The 26,875-nt window shown below is 37.3% G+C and overlaps 1 protein-coding gene across 3 annotated transcripts in view; it reads right to left on the bottom strand.

Annotated features, from left to right (window-relative positions):
• Positions 1-26,875, bottom strand: part of agap3 (ArfGAP with GTPase domain, ankyrin repeat and PH domain 3) — a 139,749-nt gene that overhangs the window by 97,463 nt on the left and 15,411 nt on the right. Inside the window, exons 1-2 of one of the 3 annotated variants that reach the window (XM_055033865.1) lie at positions 14,395-14,512; positions 14,174-14,266 (exon numbers count right to left, since the gene is read on the bottom strand). The exons of 1 other annotated variant lie outside the window; for it this stretch is intronic. In XM_055033865.1, the coding sequence (XP_054889840.1) occupies positions 14,174-14,266; positions 14,395-14,458 (157 nt within the window). In that variant the 5' untranslated portion in view covers positions 14,459-14,512. Of the gene's footprint in view, positions 1-14,173; positions 14,267-14,394; positions 14,513-16,865; positions 16,955-26,875 lie in introns of those variants that run through there. One more of the 3 variants, XM_055033867.1, reaches the window with a different exon arrangement.

The raw sequence follows: 26,875 nt of genomic DNA, 5'->3' as shown, positions 1-26,875 counted from the left end.
ACAAATAAGTGTAGCACAAGATCCAAAAATGTACTTCCATTTTGGTGGAGCCTGAATCACAGTAGATATGAACACTTAGGTTCAGCTAAAACCTGCCAGTGTACATCTGACCAGTCACAGCTCTCAGGCACAAATAATTCCTTTAAAGAAAAGTGGCAAGAAGAAGGCCATTGTTGAAAGAACTGCTGGTCACGCACACAACAAATCTGGCCATTATGGAAGAGTTTTCAGAGTATTAAAAAAAAGTCCACAGAAGCTGTTTATAATTCACTGCAAGCCATTTAGCAGACACAGACGACTTGTGGAAGAAAGGCCAGCGGTTAGACGAGATAGAAATTAAACCTTTGGCCAATTTTCCACATGTGTCGGGAAAACTGACACAGCACACCACTCTCAACACACCATCTTGTGGAGAAACACTGCACACACTGCCTGACATAATAGCAGCACTATGATGATTTTCTTCAGTAGGAACAGAGAAGTTGGTAAGTTAAAGTTGATGATGGAAATGAAAATAGTGTAAGTAAATTTGTGTGGGGAAGCAAGTGACTTCAAGGTTGTGGTGGGTGTACAGCCAGAGTGGAATGGCTAACATTAAACAATATTTAGGTGTTGAAGTGGCCCAGTCAAACTTCAGACCTAAATCCAGGTGAAAATTACATGCCAAGACTAGGAAATTAATGTTCTGAAATAACTGGCAAAACTGTTAGACTCAAGATGTTCAAATACTCCAAAAGGTTTGAAGCAGTAATTATAGCCAATAGCTATTCGACAAAGTACTGACTCAGGGGTTCTAAATACAATTGCCCACCATACTATTCACATCTTTATTCTAAGTAACCAATGCCAGATTACTGCTATAACTGCACATTACACCAAAAACTACAAAGAATGGAATTTGGGACAGTCGAGGAAATTATGAAACCGGAGAGAAAACATGATCAAAATTTAATCAGCTCTAATGAAATTATTATAAGCAGCAGCCAAGTGAAAGGGGCTTTCAAAAGGTTACATAACTAACAAATACTGCCCTTCTATGCAGTCAGAAAAATAGCATACCTAACCAGCCAAGTTTCACCACAAGCTGTTTAATTCCCTAAAAATGGGTAAAACAATCAAAGTGTATTTTTAATTACCGTAAACATTTATTGTCAGTCAAATAATAGGTGAAAATGTAAGAGCTGTCAAGATCACAAACTTCATCTTTATTCAGGAGAAAAATTGTAATTTAAGCCAATTTATGCTATAATTAAATCCCAAATAATTGGAGAGGTGACTGGGGAAGATCTAAATTCTGTTAATTTTAATGTGATAGAAGGGACATGTGAAATATTAACATTGAAAAGGAATATTTGAAATGCAGTCTTGGCTGGATCAAGTCAGAAATTCAACGTTGGATGGAGTCTCACTGGAGTATATTGTCCTATCTGTGCATATTATGGCAATGAGTAGAGTGCATCATAGAGAGAAGCATCATAACGACAAATGAGATGGAAACAATGGTGGAAACGGCATCTATCTAAACCGTTATTGTTATTTACCAATAAAATCCCAATTAGATCACTTCTCATGCAGCTCTAATGCACAGAGTGCCTTTCAGTAAAAAACCGCATAATTTTCTATAGGCTTCACAGAAATGCACAGCTTTGCGTTTATCACATAAAATTTGTATTTGTTCCTAAAAACGTGTGCATACTTTTCTGAGGCACTGAAAAAGCAGCAGTGACAGAGTTTAATTGGAAATTGTTCAAATAAAAGCCAATAAAGAAATTCTGTTACAATACAAAAATGTAAAGGAATTAGAAGAAAATACAACCATATTATGGCTATAATATGAATCCACCAAGTAAAATTTTTAAGAATCCACCAAGTAGAGATTTTGGGGCACGCACCAGCATTATGCTAATTTCCCAACAGGAAGAGGATCATCCTGCTACATCCTGATGGAGTAAATACACGTCAGTCGGTGAAACACTTGACAGATAACAAGCTCTCCTTAGGAATCTGCCATCTTTTTACTGGCTTTCACTTTCTCTGTGTTAAGTAGACTTTGCTTTGAAAAAAAAAAAAAAAAAAAAAAAAGCCATGACACATGCACATTTGGTATGAAACAAACACCGCCGAGGATGCATAATTTACACTAGCTATGGGATCCTGCAGGGCGCTGACCTTGAATTAACTATTCCGATGAGTTCCACGGCCTGCAAAATAAAAGATATGTGGGAGAAAGAGCTGCTAATTTTCCTCTCCACGTGTAAATAGCTGCTCGGTCTGCTGTAATCGTGTTGGGGTCTCCATTTCTCCTGATAGTCCAGCAGTGACTCATGCAGCAACAGATCCATCTATAACTGTTTTCACAAGGCGAAAGGCAAACTCACTCTCAGGCAATGTGACTGAGCATCTTAATGCTGATTTATCCCTTACCAACACTTCAAACAGCCATATCAATGCTGGTTGTAAACAATTGGTTTTATTTACATTTGCCTTAGTGTTTTGTGCACCCAATCCCTTCTGAGACACACAAGAGTCACTGAAAGCAAAAATTTCTGACTGATTGCCAAGGAACGTGACTGAAATAAAACAACCACAGAGAGAATATCCAGGGCTCTGGTGTAGGGAATGATCGATTTCATTGTGGCTCCTCACTCAACGGGAAAAAAGTGGAGGTAAAGAATGACAAAACTTCAATTCTGAGGTAAGAAGCACAAAAATATATGCAAAGGGGACAACAGAACAGAACACACACCTTCTGTTCGGGCACGCATCGGTGCTCCTTTCATGGGATACATCTGCTTTGTTTCAATCAGTTGAAATGCATAAACCGAGCCTCAGGGAAAGTAGAGCAGATACATTATGTTGGCGTGCATATGTGGTGGCCAAGGTCAGCCACAGGGGGTCGCTGTTGCCGCATAAAATTAAAAAGCATGTGTACAACTCATAGCTGCTAAAAACATAAGAGGAATGGACTTCCTGTACGACCATTACATATAAAGAACATTTTTAATCAATCAATAACATGTATCAATGTGTTTTCAGTGCAAGGTTTTCAATCACCAGCAGCACACTGAGATCCAGTGTGTCCACACATAAGGACAGCTTGCCAGGTCGTGCTCAGTGTGGACAATCATCTTTGCACGCCAAGAGGCTGGAAGACAGATATTACATAAGGAGCTCATCAGTGGGGTAGTGGCCCACGCACTCAGGCATCCTCAGAGGAATCTCATACTGTTGATCGGCCTCTCACTCAAAGTAGGAACAAAATGGCTGAGGTGACTGCCTGAGGAAGGAAACTGCAGCAGAGAAGCTGGAAATTTATGGGAATAATTAGCTTCTCCTTGCAAATGTGAGCTGGGCAGCAAAATGATTGAGGTGAGATGGCAGCAGACATCCTTGGTTGCTCAGTATATTACCAGAAGATGAAGCTCAGCAGATCCTTATCAGGGGTTTTATCTATACACTAAAATGATATATGTAAAGGAACATAAAAAAATGATATATAATTTTCACGTATTTTCCTAAAATAAAAATGTATATGATACAGATTCATTAAACATAGTGAAATACTCCAAATCTCTATTTCTTGTCATTTTTATTATTATGGGTTACAGCAAATAAAAACTCAAAATTACTGCATTAATATGCCATAGATGGAGGTGATCAGCCTATGGCACAGCCACACTGCTGAGGAGTAATGTAAGCATAGCTGAATTTAAGTCATCTGCATTGTTGGGTCTGCTGTCTTTTATCTTCATTTTGATAGTACCACATAGATTCTCTTTGGGGTTCAGGTCAGGCAAGATGGCAGCCAAATCAAGCACAATAACACAGTTGTCAGTGGACAAACTTTCGGTACCGTTGGCAGGGTGAGCAGGTGCCAAGTTCTGACAGAAAATTAAATCAGCATTTCCAGAAAGCTTGTCAGCAGAATGTGCTCATAAATTTTCTGGTCGTTGGTTGCACTGACTGTGAACTTCTGATAACCCAATATACCAATACCAGAAGATGACTTCAAATAAAATCCAAACTTTATTTTAATCTGAGTGGTTTGACAGGAGGAATGTTACATTGTAACCCCTGTGTAGGATTGCCAGTGCATCGTGAATCTCAACATGCCGACTCAAGCTTCAGTCTTTGTGATGGTCTCCCAAATTCTTCAATAAATTTTGGTGGAAAATCCTCTCAAGGCTGCTATTATTCCTGTCACTGATGCATACTTTCCCACCACACTTTTTCCTTCCCCTCAACTTTCTATAAACATGCTTGGATATGAATAACCAGCTCCTTTAGCAATGACTTTTTGTATTTAACCACCTTAATTACCTGTATTTAACTTGGTAATTAAGGTGGTGTTTTTAGGACATAGGGCATAATGACACAAATAGATTAAAAAGGCTTTTTAAATTGGTGTAGTAATTATCTGAGTTATTTTATGTATGCCATATCCATCAAAACTAAAAGAAATATTTCACTGTATGCATAATAATTCATTGTAAGTGTTCCACTTATAAAATTACTTAAACAAAATTTGACAATATTCTTATTTTTTGAGATGTGTCTATGTAAATTATAACCATTTTTTTCTTGTTTAGTCCCTCAGGTGTTATTTTGCAGCACAACCTTCAAACAAATAGTGAAATTATTGGGGCAGTGCTTCTTCGCAGTTACAGTCCATATTAATGTGAAAACCACAAGATCCTTGACCTTTAATTAGAGGTCGCCTTTTTACAAGTCAGCATGATTCTTTCCTCTTAGCACTTCTCACCGTGTGACAGAGAACGTGTGAACAGAAGAAATGTAATGACAACTGTGTTTGCAAGCTTATACAAGCACACACTCAGAGTTAATGTTAAAGCATTTTGAGCTTTAGCAGAAAACATTTCACAAATAAATGATTCACTCCTACAGCGAAGTCAATCTTTACATAATAAATAAAATACCACTGATTTATTTGGTGTAATTTCTCCCATAGTGACCGTTTCCATTCTTCTTGAGCTTACATAACAGGAAACCACAAACATAAACTGATAAACATGATATAAATTATTTCTGTTCTTAGTGTCATTATGTTTCAGGATATTGCAAATTTCTGAACACAAATATGCTGTCATATCTGAAACAACTGCACACATGCCATCAAAAATATATTAAATCAAACACAGAGACAGTGTGTTTTCTTCGCTTCCAGTTGGATTAGTGAACAAAACACAATAAAACTGTGCACTCTCTTTATGGTGAATGTAAGTTCAAGTAACAAAAATGATTCAGTGTCATATATGGTTGCTGCACATAAAAAACAAATTAGATATTGTTACAAACTATTGATTAGCACTTCTGACTTTAAAAAATAGTATTAAGCCAGTGGTGCATAAATAAGGTAACATTAACTTAACTTAGATGTGATGTTATTCTCATATCCAAGTTCTGACTTCCAAGACAAACCTGAAGAATGCGACCTGATAAGTACTATCAGGTCACACTCTTCAGTGAGGAGGTTTCTTCTGAATAACAAAGACTAGTAACTATGTTCAGAAACTGAGTTAGAGAATCAACCAGTTGTTTCTTAAAAGGATGTCACTAAGACAGAAATTCAATCCTTTCCTTCTCAAATTACATGTTATGTATTAGTTTTAAAATTATCTTCTAACATGTGATTAGAAAGTGGCAAGATAATCTTTGATCAGAAAATCTCTATCGAAATATTCAACAAGACCTTAACAGTTTGGTACTTTTTGTGTTCAAAATTTGTCACTACTGCTTTTCACCAGGGCTGGCACATGCAACAATGATCTAAAAATACACAGCAGCTGAGGAGGATGTTCTCGGAGTGGGATGTTTTCACACTCCGTTGTCACTTCCAGCTGAGGGATACAACATAAACAAAGGCTGCACGGACTTCCAACATGAAGCACAGTCATGACCCCCCTCCTCCCTCTCCAGCAGGGTCAGTGCCACTGTCAGATCATCAGCATCAAGCCCCCTTGCAGTAGGCGCTGTGTACCAATCGCCTGCCTCCGCTCTCACCGGCCCACAAACCCCTGTTGACTCCACGCCCACTTGCCCATCCACTGCAAAGGCAACCAGTTTCCTAGGCAACCTCCAGGCCCTCACTGTTTAAGTGTCAAGACAATTTCTGTTTTGCATTTTTCTTCCTCCTATCAAAAGTCAATCCCTCATTCATACATTCATTCATGATTTATTTTTCCACACGTGTCCATATCTTTCAATGATCAAACCTGGAGCTAAAGTCATTTTAACCTCACAGAGCAGACATTTAATATTAGCTTTGTAGCATGACAGAAAACAAAGAGAGAGAGAGAAAACTTAACACTGCAAGTAGTCTTTGCAAAGTAGGCCATAATCAGAAATAAAAAGATTTAAAAAAAAAAGCTTCACATAGCAGAGATACATGAGCATAATTTGTACTCAGATTCCTTTGTCCTATTTCCATCAAAGTGATCAAATGGAAGCTGAAGTCATGATGGAAATCACTTGTAAGAAAGAAATACAAATATCAGCAAAATTTCTCATGCTATTAAGGGAAAAATGTAACAGTAAATGTCATTTTGTTGTGGAGGAAGCAGAGGATGGGATATATAGGGAAGATTTGTAGCTGGATGGTAAATCTCCTTGTCAAAAAAAGACCAAACTAATCCACAGCTAAGGTATTATGCTAATATGTGACATCATCTCATCTTTGACCCAGGACTGCAAACAAGTCACCTGAGGCAGTTCAGAAAAAGTGTCTTCAGTGCGAGGTAAGCAGGGGATGATAACCGATATAAAAACCACTAAAATTTTCTGCCATCCGATTCGTATAGCTTAAAGTTATGTAAATAAGTCACAAACATATTTTTACTCAAGATGATAGCTAAGAAATGCCATAATGCAATGGAAGTGAATGTAGAAATACACATATTCTGCAAAATAGTCTGATGCTTGATTCCAGACAGTTTACATCATTAAAACTATTAGTTTACCCCATGTCTGATTACATTACATCGGTATTAGAGTACATAGCAGATCCACATATCTTTTAAATTTGGGCCGGACAGACGATATCACAGGGTGATGAAATCAAATTAAAATTATCTTTAAAACATGCAAGTCTCCTTGCTGACCTTACAAATGTATGAACCAATTTTGCTTTTAGACTGTTGACAGAAAGACCATAAACTGCAGGACTTCAATGCTGTTGTGAAGTTATATTTGTTTGGTGAACTACAGACTCCAAGTCAGCTAGCTGAGCTGTTAACCTGATGAATTAACAAGTTAATAGCTTGATAGGTTAGAGTTACTATACAAATCTGCAGAACAGGAACCTGGCAAATGCCTCTTGTGCAATTCTGCTAAGAAAAATGCTTACAGCACATTCTGGGCTTTCTCTCCTTCACTTTGATTCCCTCCAGTAGATTTTCTACCAGGTCTATCAACGAGCAGAAGAAGTTGTGAAAGATGACATTGATTTTCTGCACTGTTTCAGAGTAGTACTTCTCTCTTTACAGTGGAGGATAATTGTTTACAGCGCATGCGACTTCTGGTAAGCTTGATAGTGTGTAACTGGCAGATTGCATACGTCACACGCAAATATTACCGATTAGGTAAAATTTAAAATCTCAATACAGTCCACGCCTCCACGACGCAATCGTTTCTCAATAGCCAAGAGCCCAGACCCTGTGTATGAAGCAAATAGCATAGGACAAGGTGCTTGCAGAACAGCAGAGAGATGTGATATTCTGATTCAGAAATCTTGCTTTGATTCGCCATTACAGGATAGAAATCATTTTAGAAAGTATTTTTTGAATTAAAAACAAGTAAGAGTTTTTGTGTGTTTTTCACTTCTTCAACTATTTTTAGCTACATTTTTGATGCTTTTGAACCGTCTTGGTGAAAATATTGTTTGGTTCTATTCCCCCTCTCAATTCTTCAAACAATCACAGTCAACATACAATCATCTCTGAATGCCCTACATTAAAAGGCTCTGTGAAGTATCACATCTCTCTCCTCTGTACTGGTAGATTAGAACCCTTTGCTTTGCAGAAGCTAGTAAGTAAACACAGACTGACAACTCTACATATATCCCCAGAACTTCTACACCGGGCTGATATCTGGATGCCAGGAGCATCTGGAGCACTGGTTTGTTTTGCTTGTCATTTTGATTTGTAACACTGCATTAGCCCTGTTGGAACCTGTCAAGGAGGCTGGTCTTATTGGCAGTTCAGGACAGTTAATGAGCTCTGTGCATTAATGTGACATTAATTGTGTTATTTTTTATTCATTAAATGGCAGTTGTACAGAATTAATGTAGCACTTTTCTTGTCATAGTTACCACTCTAAGTGTTTTACACCAGAGTCATAAACAACCAGTCACACTCACAAATTAGTAGGCAACTTGGGGTAAAGTGTCTTGCCATTGTGCCCCAATGGGTAAAAAGGCGTAATTGTATGGTCCATGAGGAAATTGGAATCTATCTCACAAATTTTCAATTGCAAATAAACTACTCTACCCACAGAACTACAGTCCCCCCATTAAGTCTTGATTGCTGTCACAATCATCTCTGATGAAAAATTATTTTTACAACGGATCAACACTTAAGTTACTTGAATTTATACCTGAGGTCACAGCAGCAACAGAAACATGAAAATACACCTTCGGCTTATTTATAAAAGCTATTTGATGTCATAAACCACAATGGCCATTTTTTAAATTACAGGCTGGTATACTGTTATTTGACAAACAGAAAATATTTTGTAGTGCTTCATGCAAAATTTGAGTTCAAAGAGATTAGATCTTTAAATTACCTTAAATTGTTGGAGTGAATATTTGATTACTCATTAGAATAATTGTCTTTGGAAAAAAAAACAATAAAATAAATGCTAATTCAATTGTATTGATTTTGCTCAACCCAAATGTTAGACAAAGAAAAAGAAAATTATGACCTTATCTTTTACATACTTTCTGTTACCTTTTGAAATAACTTCCAAACTAGTACTTCCCACTGCACAGCAAAGTTTAGTAGCTTACACATTGTAGACTATTTTTGTCATGCATTGTAGGACAACCTTAGAGGATTGGATAGTAAGGAAACACTGCAGGGGGGATTTTACTTGGTTGTGGCTCTTCATGTCAGTTTTGTGTATAGGAGCTCAAAAATAAGCGAGGGAAGAAAAGGACAGACAACAAACAACATTGCAGAGACTTTCAGAAATAGTTTCATCTCTATATTGAGCTGTGTCTCAACTTCAAAACATTTTATGTAAATCCATTCATTACATTTGAGTAATCCTGCTAATAAGCAGACAAATAACACAGGGTAGCAGGTATAATCTCCTTGGCACACACAAATTTTTGTTGACGTCCACCTCTCAGCCGATAATCAACTCTGTCTCCAAACCTAGACTGATTGCTATGCAGCCATTCAAGGATATCAGCCCCATTTCCTCCCACCATCAAAAAAACAACACAGTTTAAGAAATTGAAAAAAAAAAAAAAAATCTGTTTTGATTTTTCTGTTGGAGAGAATCACAAGCTGCATTCAGCTCAGTTTGTCTGCAGATGCATTCATCAGCGCCACTACACTGTCAAGCGGGGGGCGTGACACACACAAGCAAACTCACTGCGGAGCACATGCACAAACAGCCACAATATGCGACCACAGCCACATGCACAGAGGCACAGCTGGAGACTGATGCTGTGCTCATCAGTGTCACTGCTGCAGAGCCTTTCGCAGCACATATCACAGCAGGAGGGAAGACAATGGAAAAAGAGGAAAGATGCTTACGTAAAGACGAAGATAGAAACAAAGGCATTATGGGATGTAAACATCCCCCGGCAGGAGCACAGACAAAACATACATTTTGACAGAGTGACTCATTAATGGTGTCAAACTGGAGATTAATGCACCAAAAAAAAAAAAAAACTGAATCAGTGAATAATTTCAGCTTCCAATTAAAAAATCAGACATCACAAAATGGTGGTGCATTGTTAAGCTCAACAACAAATCCTTGTCCTCCAAAGACAAACTTGGGCCATTATCAAGATTATAAGTGTTTCCAGTGTTGCATTTCTTTATCCCTCGTTTTCTAGTCTGCATTCAACAGAGCTCTGCTGTCATGCTCTGTACAGCCGCCCACGTTCACCCTTGCAGAGTGCAAGAGAAAAGAAGGAGAGAGGGAAGGTGGGAGGGAGGTGGAAGAGAAAACCTTGCTTTCACAGTAAGAGACCAATAATACATTATGGGAGGACAAACCATATGCTCTATGCTGCTTCTCTTACAAATGACTACAAAACCAAACAATAAGTGAACATATTGCAAAAATCGAAGGAGGAATGCCAGGCCTGTAATCCTACACTTTGGGGGAAAACCGCTGAACCTGTATGTGAGGGTTATGCTCTTTATGGAAAGACAGCCATATTTACCCATCCAAGGCTTTAGTAAGTTTCTGGGTAATTAATTCAAATGCAAAACAGCTTTTTGTTGAACTAGTCCTACTGGATTCAGGTCCTGTTTACCCCTCAGGTTAGAAAAACATTTATTTTTGTAATAACAGCTCCAATTTCTGTGGTTCTGCATCACACCAATCCATAAAAAGGTGAGTAGCCCTCTGATGTATAGACTAAATTGAAATTCAAAACCTCGATCACAAATATGAAAACGGCATTTATTTTATAGTTAGAAAACAGCAATAAAGAAATGCAAAGTTATAATAATAATTTTACAAAATAGAATCATAAAAAAAAGTAAGTAAGATACCAGATACTTCCATACAGAATCTAATGCATTCCTCTGTTATAAACAGGCCTATAAAGGGCCATGAGCAGCCACACTGCATAGGAAAATCTGGTTTTCTGAAATCTGTTAACAGAGTTTTATCCCAGATAACTGGCCATCTTAGCTACTTCTATTAATAGATATTTTTCACACAACATTCATGAAAACTTTTATATTATTCATAAAATATAAATTTTGACTCATAGCAATAAAAATTGCAATGAGTCAAAGTAGATAATACTATGAACATTAAGACTTCCTCATTTTTAGATTGAAAGAGCATGATAACCAAAAAAGCAGAAATAGGTAAACAGATAAGCTACAGTTACCATGGCTAAAAAGAAGCTGGTTGTGTACTGGAACACATTTATTTTGAGTTGATTTTGTTTATGAAGTCTACTGTCTAGGCACCATGTTTATGTCGGTCTGGCAAAAGTTAACCCCACTGGGCTTGAGTTATCTGTATTAAAGTCCCTTATGACTATCTGAGCACTTGATTTCTTCTGTTTGAATGGTAGTTCCCAGAAATTCACCAAAAAAGATTATTCTGGACAACACTGATGCATGTTTTATTTAAGGTCTGACTGGTTGATTGCAATTTTGACTCTGCTTTTTAAACTAAGGACAGTAACACCTAATAATTGCATGTGCTGCTGTCACTTTTATAAAACAGCAGTTTTAAATGAAATAGAAAAATATAGTACATCAAATAGGTATATACCCCAAACCTTTATCTGACTACTAATAAATACCAGACAGCGCATCAAAGTACATGTTGGTTGATTACTTATAGACGCAACCCACCGATTGAGGGACAAACTATCACCACCATTATTCCACCAAAATGGAAAACTGTCCAATTCCAATATCTTCTCAATTGATGAATGCATCTACAGTAAACATGACGTTAATCTATATTGTTTTGTTTTGGTCAGAGCCTTGCTGCCACAGGGTGGCTGTAATGCACCAAACTGTCAGATGTAAGAAAAGCTACCAGGCTAAAATAAATCCTCTAGTAAAACCTCCTTGCTTTTCAACTCAGAAACTACTGTTTACTCAAAACAAGAAGTAAGACGAAAGCAAAGCCAAAGTTGACAACTGTCAAAAAGAAGAAGCAACTTTCTTGAATTTCAGCACTGAAAGTCGCCCACAGCGGGGAAGAGAAGAGGAGGCGGCTCATCTTCAGATAGTCAGGGTTTCAGCTTTGTTCTCGTCATTGATTACTCTTTGTGTTTCCTTTTACTAACATATAATATATCAATCGACCCTCATCATGACCTATTTAATTTCAGAGGGACTGATTTTGATCAAACACAGTTCAACCGGTGACTGAACAAGAATGTGCTCCTCTAATAACTCGTATTCAAGACCAGTTTTTTTTTCTGGATGCACTCAAATTCTCACAAGCTGCTTATTCTAACTTACTGTCTTTATCTCCCCACAGACTATTGAGCTAAAGAGATAAGAAAGTGAAACCAAAAAACTAAAGCTGATTGAAGGTAGTTATGAAATAGAGAAGACATATGAACAAAAATAAATAAAAAATACACCAAGACCGCCAACAAATGTTGGTCTGTGGAGCCTTGACTGGCAAACTACAGAGAGACAGACAAAATGTCCCTTACTATAGCTGTGCTAAGCATAAAACCTGAGTAACCATGGAGTCAGAATTACTTCTCTCTCTCTCCCTCTCTGTTCACATAACCAATTAGCCAACCCACATTACTGAATCAAATGACTGGAGGGTTAAAGTTGACAGTATCTGATGCATGCTCCATTATGCACAGCAAGAACAGCACTATTTTCACAACCCACAACATGCACATGTGCTTCGTGAATCTCTGAAGTCTTTATTTTTGCAGCAAAACATTATGCAGCCACCAGTCTCATTACAGGGAGAATGACAGCTCTCTGCATTTCAGTGCTCTCCAGTGGATAGAGCTTAAAAAAAAAACAAGATACCTTTACCTTCATTTTTAATCTGAACTGCACTGAAATGTTAATGGGTTAAAAGACAAAAAAGGGGAACATTTTAACAGCTTGCCGCAGAAATTTGAGTTGGATGGTTGCAATACACATTAAACCAATGCCTCTGTGAGTAAATAGACTGCTTTACACTCAGGGGTTTTACTCTTACGAGCATTGTTTGGATGCCAGATGAGCTTGATGTTGTCTTGTTGAGAGGCAGGCCAGCTTACGTCAGCACTGCTGGCTGCCAGCCAGCACCACAGAGCAAGAACGCAGGACAGACAGGCGTGAAGTGCAAAAAGGCCATTTTCCTCCAGGCTTTTCTTGGCTTTCTGAGCCCGTGAGCCTAATTCTGCTACAAGGCCAGTCACTGGCATCCTCTCCAGATGGCAGTGAACAGGGGGGGTGACCAGGCAGATTAAGAAGAGAATGATGACTGGTTCCTGACTACGCATCCGGTGGCTCAGTCTCATTCTCTCTTCCAGTCAATGCCAGCCATAACCCTGAAGACCGGAAGATGCCGTCTGTGTGCTTCAGGAAGGTGTGAAGCTCGTTTACGACTGACTATGATGCTGAATGGCTGACAAAAAAACAGCGCAATATGACAACTTAGAGAGGCAATGACAACACTGCTGTGTCGGTAACCGTGACAAGCCTTTTCTAAAGCAGCAGAAGAACGCCTCTAGCCAAAACCTTGTACTTGTACTGCTCCTTCAAAATAACCATTTATATACAATAAAGGCTAAAAACAGATTTTCTTTAAGCTCAACTTTAAATAATTGCTGTGAAAAGTGGAAACTGAACCTTTAAATTTTACTCTCAGTAGCAGTAAATCTGTGTCTTTGTGTGAGAAAGAACATGAACACGACAGAGCAGATGGGGAACAGCAATGTAAATTATGCTCATAAATGAAGGCACAGAGTGTTGAGAAAAATGTTGAGATAGATTCTACTTTCCTCAAAATTTTGGAAGACTTCACTAGAACATGATGCCAAAATATGTGATATGATGCAGACAAATAGTGTGAAAACAGCAAAAAATAAATCATTAAAAAAATATATTTATATATATATTTTTTTTTTATATATATATATATATATGTGTGTGTGTGTGTGTGTGTGTGTGTGTGTGTGTGTGTGTGTGTGTGTGTGTGTGTGTGTGTGTGTGTGTGTGTGTGTGTGTGTGTGTGTGTGTGTAAACAGTTAAGGTAGGGACAATAAGCTATGCTACTCATTAATTTTTGAGTATGCCCGCTACTCCCCTTGGTCATGGTGTTCTGTAGTTACAGTGTGTGCTTCCTTAAGTAATTGTTTGTTATTGTGAGATGTATGTTATGTAACAAGTGGGAAACTAGGTGTCATTTGCATATTCAAATTAAATCAACTCAACTCCTGCATAGAACAAAAAGTGGGCTATATGTGATCTATATACTATACCGCGGGGAAGAAACGTGAAGAGAATTGATGACTTGACAAAGTAGAAGGTTTTCACCCAATTGCAGTCATTAAAGATTTGCATGCTCAGAGTGCCTTTGGAACAGAAAAGCAATGATTTATCAAAATGAACAGTCTTATAAAACCTCCCTCATAGCCATTTCTCATCCTTTCCACACTGCATAATGGAAAGAATAAAACAGAGGGGGAAGTCGGCAACAAACCTTTAGAAGAGCTGAAGAGCCCTCTGAACAACTTAGAGAAAAGTTGCTGCGTTGTTGTGAGCATGTCGGCTGATTTATGACTGTCCTGTTAAAGTGAGGCTGCATATCTTACATAAGCCCTTTCAAGTAGAGACGATACACACCACACCACGGGGTAGCAATGAATGATTTCTGTGCCTCCTGAGCCCTTGCTCTTTTGTCACATGCCTTGGTTTTCTAGTTGTTAGAGGAACACGTCTGAAAAAGGAAAGAAGCTAAAACTGCCTGGAGTCGTGGGGATTACAAAGGCCTCCCGTCAAAAACCGATGTTGCTGAGGTGTAGCTCCTTGAACCTGGTAACAACAGAAAGAAGCTGAAGCTATAAAAGCTTAAAAATTACCTAAAATCACAGTCTTCTTTGATCTATCAAACTACAGTAGTAATTTGATGTGCAATTAAGAAATTGAGGTAATTTTCAGAGATGTGATGGAAGAACTCAAACAGAATTGTCAACAGGATGATTATCGTGGGGAAGACTACTGAATATTACAATTTTTTTTCCAAGGCTGACATTAAAAATCTTTTTGGTCAAAGTAAAAAGACGGGAATGAAAGTTTAAATAAAGTATTTATCTATGCAACTTTTCCATCATTTAATAGACAGGGCCACCATACTGGCTTTGAACTCAGAGCTGGCTTTACCGATTCAATTTCAAATGTGGTATAAAAGTGGTGTCACAAACACAGCTAAAATCTATACATTACTGCACATAAAGTCTGTAATTTAGAGCACATTTTTGTTCTGACTTGTTCTAGCCCAAACCAGTATGACTACATAACATGTTGGAATGTTTATTCACAGCAGAAAAACATACAAGTCTAAAAATGAGGAGTTTCTCATGGCTGTTAAAAAAAAGGAAGCACTAGAGTGACATGTTGGCAATCTCACAATTTCGGGATTAGCACAGCAAGAGCTATGCGATTTGGAAAATAAGAAGAAGATGGAATTATAACACACTCCAAGATGAATGCTGGTGACTTACTTGCATTAACACCCACGTGCAGCAAGACCAGCTGCCACAACAGAGCGCAGAGCAGCTTAAATTACAGAACTCACACTGAGCGAGCTACTTCTTTCTTATGTAAAAACACAGCCACACTGCTGTATACTCACAGGGGAAGTACATACTGCTGTATAGAGATGGAAAATGAAGCATTGACCACACTGAGTTTTCTTTTAAATTGGAATGACTACTGCTATCAAGTGGGCCCACAAGACTCTGTCTGTGATCACATGCTTTTAAAACCCAGTGGGCGCCCTGTTCCCATCACACCCTGAATTATAGTTTTAATCATTTCTTCCTGTTTTCCAGAGTGAAGTAGCATTGCAGTGAGCCACTTTTTTTAGTACATCATGTCATCTTGCCTCTTCTGCTTGGCAGCATCTATCTGTAATTGTTCACTTGCAACTTACATGCATACATGTCCACCACAAGTGTTCACAGCATGGTTTCCAAATCGTATGAGAACGGTCTACAGTGGGACGAAAGTCCTTTACTGCAGCAAAGCCACAATGTACACAATAATTACACGGTCGACTTAGCAAAAGAAGTGGCACAGAAACATTGTACAAATTGCTATGTGTGATGAGTGGCAGGGAAGTAGGCCAGCTAAAAGGATGGCATCCCCATCTGGGATTCTCTCTAGAGGTTACCTCTATGAGCAATCCCCGAGCCCAGAAGAAATCTGCAAGACCCAGACACTATTCTGCCTCAGACTTCTAAATATATTATCAGAACAAACCAGCTTGTAAACTACACCGGGTTTTATGCTTGTTTTGTCCTACAAAGGGATATTTTAGGACGCAGGATGAGCCAACCCAACATATTACGTAAATTATGGATGGAAGAATTAGCTGGCCACATTTGAGACTATAAAACGCCGACATTTTAGTAATACATGCCGAGTCCTTCCTTTGAATTATTGATTGACTGGATGTACATCTGGTTTAATCTACAATGCTCTGGTAAACAAAGAGCTAAACCTTAATGTTACAATCAGATGAAGAAATTTACTTGCACACACACACACACACACACACACACACACACACACACACACACACACACACACACACATATATATATATATATATATATATATATATATATATATATATATATATATATATATATATATATATATATAGTAGTAGTAATTTGATGTGCAATTAAGAAATTGAGGTAATAATATATATATATATATATATATATATATATATATATATATATATATATATATATAAAATCAACAGATGGTGAAACTACTGAGAAAGCCCAATATGTTTCGACTTCAAAGACTCCAGTTGTCCATTATTGAATTCTGACTTTCCATCAATAAAAGTTTTGTTGAGTGCATTTCACAATATCCATCTTTAATATGGTCAGTGCTCTCAAGAATTGCTTCATTGCAGAGAGTGTCTGAGAGGCTTACCTTGAATATGTTTTAGGTGCATCACAGCAAGCCCAAGATGGGGAGGCCGAGGAGGAAAGGAGAAAGAAAATCAATGAGTTCAATGCATGGCAATTTGAAAGTAATCAATTTCAAAAGTCAACATTCCTGCTGTTACATGCACAAATTTTTCACTTCTTATGAATAGTTTGCAGTTTTTTCCCCCTTAAAGATACATGAATGTCTATCTTGAAATTATCCAACTCCATTCCAAATTTCTTTGAGTCTGAGTACACTATTTCTAATTATATAGCAAATGGTTTGTTTTTGTCATAGTGCATATCTAAAATAGGAAGAAAATCCTGCTTTGGAAGCTGAAATACTTAAACGCATTGCTAGTTGACACACGCCATTTATTTATCATGCTGCTCATTGGCTGTACCCCCAAGAGCAGAGATAGGCTCTTATGCTCTACAGTCTGATAATGCAAAAGGTTGATTGATGACTCATTTTTTGTAATTATTGCCCCATCTCAGAACCTCATGTATCAAACACTTTGTAGTATTTTGTGAACATTTTATTATTTTTAGGTTTCATGAGTGAAAAGAAGGAGACCATGCTAGTATTCTAACCTTTAAAGGATCAGAAACAGAAAAAAAACTAAACTTACATAAGTGAATATTTCAGGCATAAGTCATTCTAAATAGACCGACATGTTTGAAGTGGAAAACTTTCTGTCATAGTCTTTCAGTTTTTTGTATGAGAACATATTACAATGTTATAAATGCTTTAAATATCACCTAAGAGAAGGGAGACAACGAAGACTTTAAAAAATTCTCATTCTAGCATTTGTCAAAACTGAAAAAATGTTGCTAATCCAAAATGACTTAAAACAGAAGTTTTAGTCTGACATGTCAGCTAGTGAGGGGAAAATAAGATTATGTCTTTGCGTACAGAAAAATATCTTGTTTCAACTGTATTTGCATGCCATGGGCACCATTCAAATAAGATCTGACACTCTCCCATGTTTCATCATACAGTTTGATGATGTTTTTGTGATGTCAACTTGTCTCCATCTTCCACACTCTACATTCCTACTTCACTATTTGCCTTGGTAAGGTAATTTTTTTGTTTGTTTTGTTTTCAATCACAACACTGACTGTGTGCACTTGCAAACTCAGGTAGTTTCAACCATAGAGCCATAAACTGAATACCAAAATATGGAAACAGATTATTCAGTTCATACAACTTTCAAAATGCTTACGCAAGCAAAAACCACCACAATAAACCTTAAAGTCTGGACAGTTTCTACGGGGCTATGAACTCATGCTCAACCACCTCTATTAATAAATAAAACTCCTAATGATGTGCTAGCGTAATCTTTTAAAGAAACATTTTTCCAGCCAGTGTTTCTGTTCACTGCCTTCACGTCGAAGCAATCACATAGAGATGTTTTTTTTTATGCTGAGCTCAGGTAATCTTTGCTCATTCAATCTCTTGTGTTTGATTGGGGTAGTCGATTCTCCATTTGAGCCATTTATCTCTGTCCTCTTCTCTCCCTGGGCCTCTCTTGTCCTGACTGAAGCTGAGTGGTCTCTGAATGCCCCCATTTACTGTCACTTTTAGTCCATTCACTGACACATAAGTATGGAAGACTAAATAATAAAAGCAGCAAAACGTTAAAGGCAAGCTTAAGCAAACTATTTTACCATGACCTTTATTGCACACTCAGACAGAAACTGTGCCTCCAAGTATGGATATGCAAAGAAATAATTGATTAGGTGGTGCAGGGCCTTTTAATTTTTCAGATTAAAATTTGCAAAGACTTTCAAGTACATGGACAACCAACCGCTTCTTTCTGAAAAAATAATAGATAAAATAAAATAACAACAATAATAATAATAATAATAATAATAATAATTGTAAGTGTATCCAGCTGGTTATGTAGTGCTTCCTAAAATGCATGATCTGCAAACAGTCCATGTTTGGTTTTGCAGCAGCTATCCCTGTCCTTGAGTTACTGCAGACTGAGGTGTTTCATTGCTCAGCACGGGTCATATGCAGCTAAAAGAATTTGCAGTGACTCATCACCATGTCACTGGATTCACACAGTGCATCATTTTGTGGCTCTCTCGGTTCTTTTCCTCAAGTCACGCCTATGTGTTAATGAACACAGTGACCATGAACAGAAATGGGCCAAGGAAATTAAAATAGTCATGATGAGAGGTTAGATAAACAAGAATGGAGTTGCAACTCTTTAGGTATTTTCATTTATTTATTTATTTTCAAACTCTACAGAACTGCCTGAAATGACTGGCTATAAACCTTACTTGGACTTTTAGGATGCGGGACAGGGTGATGAAAGACACCACAAGGTTATTTCGAGTGTTTGTCTGGATTATATTCTTAATCAATCAGAAGCTATATTTTGGAGCATTTCAATGATCTTCACACAAAGCATGATGGGATACAGTACAACCCTCCCCTATCACCTACATGGACAATTATTGCTGTGTAAAAGTATTGATATCCATTGAACATTTCCACAAACTTCAATACCTTTTAAAGTATCTTATGAATAAGATTTGTCTATATTAGCTTCATCCCACCTCCAATCATTTGATTAGCATTCTGATTTCCAAATAAACCAAACCATGACCACTTGGTTAGACAACTGCTCGTGACCCCTTCTTTGTCAGAGGCAAGGTTGAGAGCATGCTGGTGCAGCTACTAACAAAGAAAATTGATCTACTAGCCCCTGAGCTGTAAAGGTAATCATTGGCACCGATTTGAACGAGAACTTTTAGACATGAGTAAAAAAAAAAGGGGTAGAAAAAGAATAGATTGTTCCAGACACATCTCATGCTCTTGAGATGACTCTTAAAAGGTAGGAAAAGAAAGGCTTTTAAATGTGTGAGGTGTGCTCCACTGGAGAATTGGAGTTCTTCAGGGGAAACGGGGGCACGACACAAGGAAAAAAAATAAACCAGAAAGAGTAGCTCTTAATGTGAAACTTAATTATGAATGTACAAAAGGAATTTTGAATCATTATTAGTAACTGTATATTTGATTTGTTAACTACTGATTACTATTTGCACTTTTTGCTGACCTTTAAAGGTCAAGATATTTCATTGGGACCCAAGAACCTCTGCTAAGAGTGGCAAGCTGGTTGGACAATGTAATTATTTATTTTTTCACTTCTCTTTTTATCTCTGCACCTTGGATGAATTGAGTTCTGATATTGGATGACAATTTTTGCTGTTTGTTTTTGCAGAAAACTTAATTAAAGGGAAAAAGCCCTGAACTTTTGAACTACTCCCACAGTCAGAGGGGAATGACTAAGCCTTTTGAAGGACTTGGGGAGGAAGATTCAAACTGTAACAGTTTATTGTTTGTGTTATTAATATAATTTTGTCTGGTATAAATATGATGTCCATTTTTTTATTTATTTCTTCAGTAAACTTTTGCAATTTAAGTCAAGTTTATTGTTCTGCCTTGCACATTCACCAGAAGCTCACACAACATAAATAAATCCCATTGCAATAACTAATGTAATTATATGTTAGCATTATGTTAGTGTTACCCATACAGAGACAACATTGAAAGCTTTACCTGATGGTACAGTGAGTAAAGAGACAGAATCTTATCCAAGAAAAATTATAGAAAAATAGGAACTTTTTTTACAAGATGTAATGGTCACAGTAGAACGTAGTTTATGCTCTTAGAACTGCAAATGACAAGATAACTGAATCATCATGTCATGTCAGCGCTACACATAGCTAAAGCAGGTAAACCCCACATTATGAATGAAACATGTTTCAATGGTTCATCAAATAGCAGCAGCAAACAGTTTACTGAAACTACAGCAATAATATATGGAGCAAAGGGGATTTTTCTATTTGCTGTCTGAGGGGTGTGGGAGACTAGTAGAAGAAGGAGGGGGATCTAGCTCCAGCACACTTTGAATAAAGCAGTTCACTGACTTCCAGTCACAATATATGACACCTCTCCAAAATGTCCCATCGCTTCCATCTCCCCAGGCAACCATTTCAGTCAACAGACGCCCATTCTGATCAAGGGGGAAGGCAACTATGTGTGGGGAAATTCACACATCCAAAAAACACGCACTCTCACACAGAGCAACTCCAGCCACCTACTTGAGTTATATAACACGTCGCTGCCTACCCGTCCACCAGCAGATCTGCACTGCACCCAGCCAAGAGCAGAGCTTCATTACCAAAGCTTGTACATAGCAGAGGAATTACAGCTAACTTCCTAATCTCACCCAGCCTGGAAGATTGATTTCAAACATGAGGGCAGGTCCTCTGGGCTGCTGATGCTAAGTGACCTATATAATATCCTGACAGTGAAAACTGAGATTTCAGTGAGATGGATTTTTCCCAAAAGCCACACCTGACTATCCACCAGGGTTGGTTTTGGCTAAAGATCAGTTTTCAATGTGGGTCGATTAGCGTATTTAAACATAGTCTCTTTTTTTTTCTTTTTTTGCTCAAAGCCCCACTGGCATGAAGAGACCACAGGAATATTTGTTTTATTGTGTAAACAGACAAAATGGATCTTTGAATTAGTCCAGGCTGCGATGAGCTGCCAGCTATTTTTTAGGCCAAATCTAGATTTTACGCCTGCTTCAGACACAACAAAGGATACTGTTTTGTAGCTGGTGGAGCTCTCTTGAAGCCACCATTTAGTAGTTTTCATTTTCAAAGAAACCCTGCAAAAACACTAGAATAGTAAAAAAAAAAAAAAAGATTTCAATGATTTACCAAACTATTTTATGAAACTACAATGCTGATAGGTGTTTAGTTGGATTTTCAGTGTTCCTACTGCAACTGCAACACGAAGGCCAACACTATGCTACCTGGAGGTAATTATTGCAAACTATAAGCCAAGGATAGCTGTCAGACAACTTCAAAGAAACACAATTCAGTTAAATCTACCATTTAGACATAAAAGGAGCAGACCACTTATCAAAATTTGTCTGGTTTTCATCTGCCTAACAAACTGAGTGACGTGGCAAGAAGAAGACTGGTGAGGAAAGAGAACCCCATAAAGTATGCATTAGAACTTAAAACCTTAATATAAAGCAACTGTTTCCTGGGTTCTTCAGTAGATTGAGATGTATATAGTAGCAAAGAGAAAGTCACTTTTGAAAAAAAAGGACATGTAATATAACTGTAACAGCCCAAATATAAGCAACTAAAATAGAAGAATCTTATTTTGTCTGGTGAGCTTTTTTGGTCATCGGACTACATCCCAAGTTTGGTGAACATTACACTCCACGCCTTAACACAAGCACACCATTTCCCTTATAATGCATAGTGGTGACAACTATTATGGGGTTCTCTTTCAGCAGCAAACCCTGGAAGATGATTAAAGAAAACCCTTGGCAAATCCTGGAGGAGAATCTGATTGGTCCACACAAGAACCAACACTTACTATAAGATTTTGTCTTACAGAAAAACAGCCAACCCAATTATGAAGCAAATGCTACACAGATATGCTTTATATAACAAAAACATCATACAGTCACCAATTGTGAAACCTTTGTCAATGCTCTAGTTTAAAAGACAACAAGGAGAGTCTTCTGGAGTGATCTAAGCAAAGCCCAGATCTTAACCAAAGTAAGAACCTTTGTTGAAAAGAAGTCAGCTTTTCCTTTGAGTTTGAATATGATTTCAATTATAAAAGACCGAAATATCCACAAGAAGCACATACATAAATAAGCAATGGACTTGTCGGACAGAGAAACCAGTGCAAATAGATATTATTGGTTATGAAATAAATTTCTTGAATAGAAAAAAATTATTATGCCTAAAATCAGCTGTAATATGAATCTGAACACCGGGATGGTCCAGTTTCAGAATGGAATGGACTTAGGAGCATGAAGTGGGATGTGAGTGATATCCTGCGGCAACGCAAGTGCAATAATACGTTCCCTTTAACGTTCCAGTATTTTATTTAAGGCCTGCAGTTCGTTCCAGTACGCAAACACAGAATTGAGGGAGAGCTCATCAACTGAAAAACAGTGTCAGGCTGCTGAACAGTGCACTTTTCATGCCAGACTCCTTAAGAAGGAAAATCTCATCATCCAAAGCGAAGCTGCACTGACACAGCCCAAAGCAAGACTGTGAAAGGATTATTATAAATGGGCACCACTGAGCGCGTCTCTCTTCCCAGAGGACGATACAGTTGTGTCTCGGATCAGAAACACTACATTTCTTTTTTTTTCCAAATGGGACCAACTCACACTCAGCAAACGCTATTGCATTGTGGTAACCTTCTTCCAAATTTTCCATAGTAACATTGCTACTGGCTGGCAGAGTATGAAAAATGTGACTCATATGTCAAACTTGTTTGATTTTACATACTTTTTGCCAATCTGATAATTGATCATTGATGTTAAGATATTTGGGACCTGCATTGACTGTACTCTAATGGTTCTCATTGTTTGGTCAAAACAAGTACAATCTTAATAAATGTTACATTTCCAAGAACCACCATCTTTACATACTTAATAATGTTTTGTGCATTTGTTGTGTAATATTCATTTCACGCTGATACAGCATATTAGGTTGAAGGTTCAATTTTATTATGCGTACTATCTTTACTTGTTAGAAAATTAACAGACTGATTCCCAGGGGTGAGAATTTTGGGTGACAAAATCAGCTGGTTTATTAATCACAAGTTCAAAATATAATATGGCTCGTTGGTATAAAAGTTAGCTCACGTTACAAAAAAACAATTTTTGTATTTTTGATTATTTGTATCTCATTAAATAACTCAACACTATAAAGAATTTTGTGAATATTTTGCTACTATGTGGAAAAATACAAGATGTCCAAAAAAAAAAGCCTTTATTTGCTCTATATTCTAGTTTTCAACCTTGGATCTGAAACTTAGTTAGGTTGGTTTGTTCTCATTCCCAAATCCCAGTTTGGACTTCAGATGTTAATAAAACCAGACATCATACAAAATACAATTTGCAAATAAATACATTTAACTAAATGCTATTAAAGACAGTTAAAGTATCACCAATTATATTTTTTATGTTATCTTCAATGTATTTTAATCACATATAAATTAAAGGATCAAAGGGTTTTGACATGAATTATATGCTTCACACTGACATTAAGCAGGAATATTTTTGAAATATCTTTTGCTGTGGGTTTTTAAATTATAAATTGCTCACAAAGCGTAAGACTGACAGGAAGAAGCTCACAAACATGGCTGCATAGGTTGCAGACCCTTAAGCACAGGAGTCACACAAAATTGGATATTACATATTATTAAAATAAAATTGCATAATTCACCAGAAGACCCATTACTGTTAAGTTTCAAAAAAAGAAATTTTTGAAAATGAAATAAACCAGGATCATCTAGACTGTCAGGAATGTCAGGAATTGTGTTATAAATCTGGTTAAAGGCAAAGAATCTTTTTCTAAAAAAATGCATTTACCGGCAGCGTCTGTTATTACTCAACCTCTATAGATCAGCGACAGCTTCACAGATGTGCCAATTACCCATGCCATGTGAACTAAGTAAGCCCCCAAACCATCACAGATGGTCACTATTGAACTGTGTGATTACAAGTAGAAACAAGGTCCCTTTTCTCTCTGGATCTACATTACCCATGGCTTGAAAATTAATTATCAAAACACTTCACTTCATTCAATCTTAAACAAATCAGGCCCAGAAAAGTACTTGCTTTATGTTTTTTTAGATTTCATCATAGAAATTAATTTTTTCCTTTTTCCATAGATGAATTTGGAGTGGATTTATGACCTGGGACAAGGTTTGCAGAATGTATTGAGGATTGTAATTTCAACATATGCAATACTAAAAATCACAATGTCCACGCTGCAAAACATCTATATTTTAGCAATATATTGATTATTGAAGGTATAATAATGTATATAACATTTATTTATTAGTATTTTGATTTTGATACAAAAACCTATGCAGAAATTTAGTAGTAAGCTTTTTTTTTTTTACGCCTTCAGTTCAGGAACATTGCAGGTATAACAAGCTGATATTAGCAGGTGAACTGGTCAGGCTATGTGTTTGGATAGAAAGCCTGCAGTCAGCTGCTTAAAGACTATCACATCGTTGCTGCACTTGAATTGTTAAAATTATAGCATAGTCGTCATTTGACCATATAGTCACAACCATAATTTTGACAAGCATCAGCCTTAGGCTGTAGCCAGTATTTGTCTGCCTGTGTGTGTATGGCCATATGCAAAGTTAAGGATTGGGGCTATTAAGGAGGATTTGCATGCTGTCCTTTTCCAAACCAAACCTGTATAAGATTTAAAGTCAAAACAACCCCAAGAGTTGCACAATTCAGAGAAACGAGCATAAAGCTATTTTTCCAAAGAACAACAAAGACACACCATTAAGTTGCGCAGTTTATGCTAGATTGATTTCTTTATATTACTGGCACTAGCAGTAGCAGCTCTCTATGTAATGCACTGCAGTCATATTCAGCAAATTAGAATATGCATGTATAAAGCTTGTTTGTCAAATTTAAAGTACCATTTAAAATAAACTTCAACTAGGTATTAAAAGAGTGGTTGTTTGATTCTTTCTCTTGTTCTATAAAATTGAATATTGGAAAAAAAAAAATTTTTATATTCTCATAGGATGTTCACTTATTTTAAGACCAGCTGAACAAAAGAAGAAAAACACAAGTTTCATACATAGGTAAACACAATGAAACAAGGGATGTACTACAAAAAAATAAGAAAATGGAGCACAATAAAGCATTTCTTTATTGTCAGCACTCAGTTATGGCTTTTACACGTTATCAGTTGTCATCCCCATATTTGAGATTTTATAGGCCTAAAATTCTAAATCTGAAAATGTCAGAAATAAGATCAGAGATTATTTATTTTTTGGGAGGGGGTTGAACTTTTTAGAAATTTAGAAAAGTCAGTCAAATGTGTGGAATGTTAAAATTCCACACAATTGACTTTTCTAAATAGCAAAGTTGTAAACTTCTGCAGCTTTGAGTTGCCTTTTCTCAAACAGAAGCCTCTCTGAAAAGCCCCTGTAAGATTTTTTGGGTCCAAAATGGGAACTGTAATTGTGTTCCAAGAGGGGTTGTAGTACATGCAGTTCGCATACTGCACCACATGACATCAGTCCTGGGTCATGGCCAGAGGGAGTCAGCAGTGGAATGACTTTAGCCTATTCCAGTTGAGGGGAAAACAGGAAATGGGAGCATAAATAGCAAATGTGGGGGTCACATTACACTTCCTCTCCACGTATTCCCACAGAATCAAAACCATGTCGTCAAAACTATGCAACAAATAATAAATGTGGAAAAATACCTCAAAGTCAACTACTACTTCAAAAAAAATCTGATTAAAGCAATATGTAGTTATCACAGTTTAGCCTGAACAATAAGCAGCGATATAAACTGTGAAAACACACTTGGCATATTGCCTGACTTAGTTGTTTGAAGGCTGGGAACATGCGGCCAGTGGACATGTCGAAACACCATCAAAACAATGACATCTCCAAAAGGAATGCAGGACCTGGGTGATAACGCTCAGCTGGCACATGTTAAACAAGCTGCACTGACAAGAGGTCTAACCACACAACTGTTCTCAGTTCACTGAAAATAAACAGAGAGCAGGTGATATATATATGGTTGGAATATTCTATTTACAGCCAAGTGTGAGCATTTAAATCACACTGCTGCATTCACATCCAGCCTTTACTACCACACACACACGACACGCGACTCTCCTATTACATATGTTATACAGTAAGAATAGTAAAACAAGTTTGAACCCTAACTCTAATCCTAACTACTGCGATGAGGATGTTCACTCTCCATACAACCACTTGCAACCCCCACATAGTCCAGCAATCTTTCCATTCGAAATCTTTTTAAAACATTTTCAGCAAAATTTATAACATTGTGGAGATTTGAGGACAGACCAGCAGCTACAGCCAGGATCTTCACAAGGTATTTCGCTTTTATTCAGGGCTTGACAAACTTTTTGCACCAAAACACCTCCCTTTCT

This window comes from Poeciliopsis prolifica, unplaced genomic scaffold (genome assembly GCF_027474105.1).
Source record: "Poeciliopsis prolifica strain line A6 unplaced genomic scaffold, Auburn_PproV2 SCAFFOLD008, whole genome shotgun sequence".
NCBI lineage: Eukaryota > Metazoa > Chordata > Actinopteri > Cyprinodontiformes > Poeciliidae > Poeciliopsis > Poeciliopsis prolifica.
The sequence above is the reverse complement of the archived record's forward strand: the minus strand, read 5'-3'. Positions and strand labels throughout refer to the sequence as shown.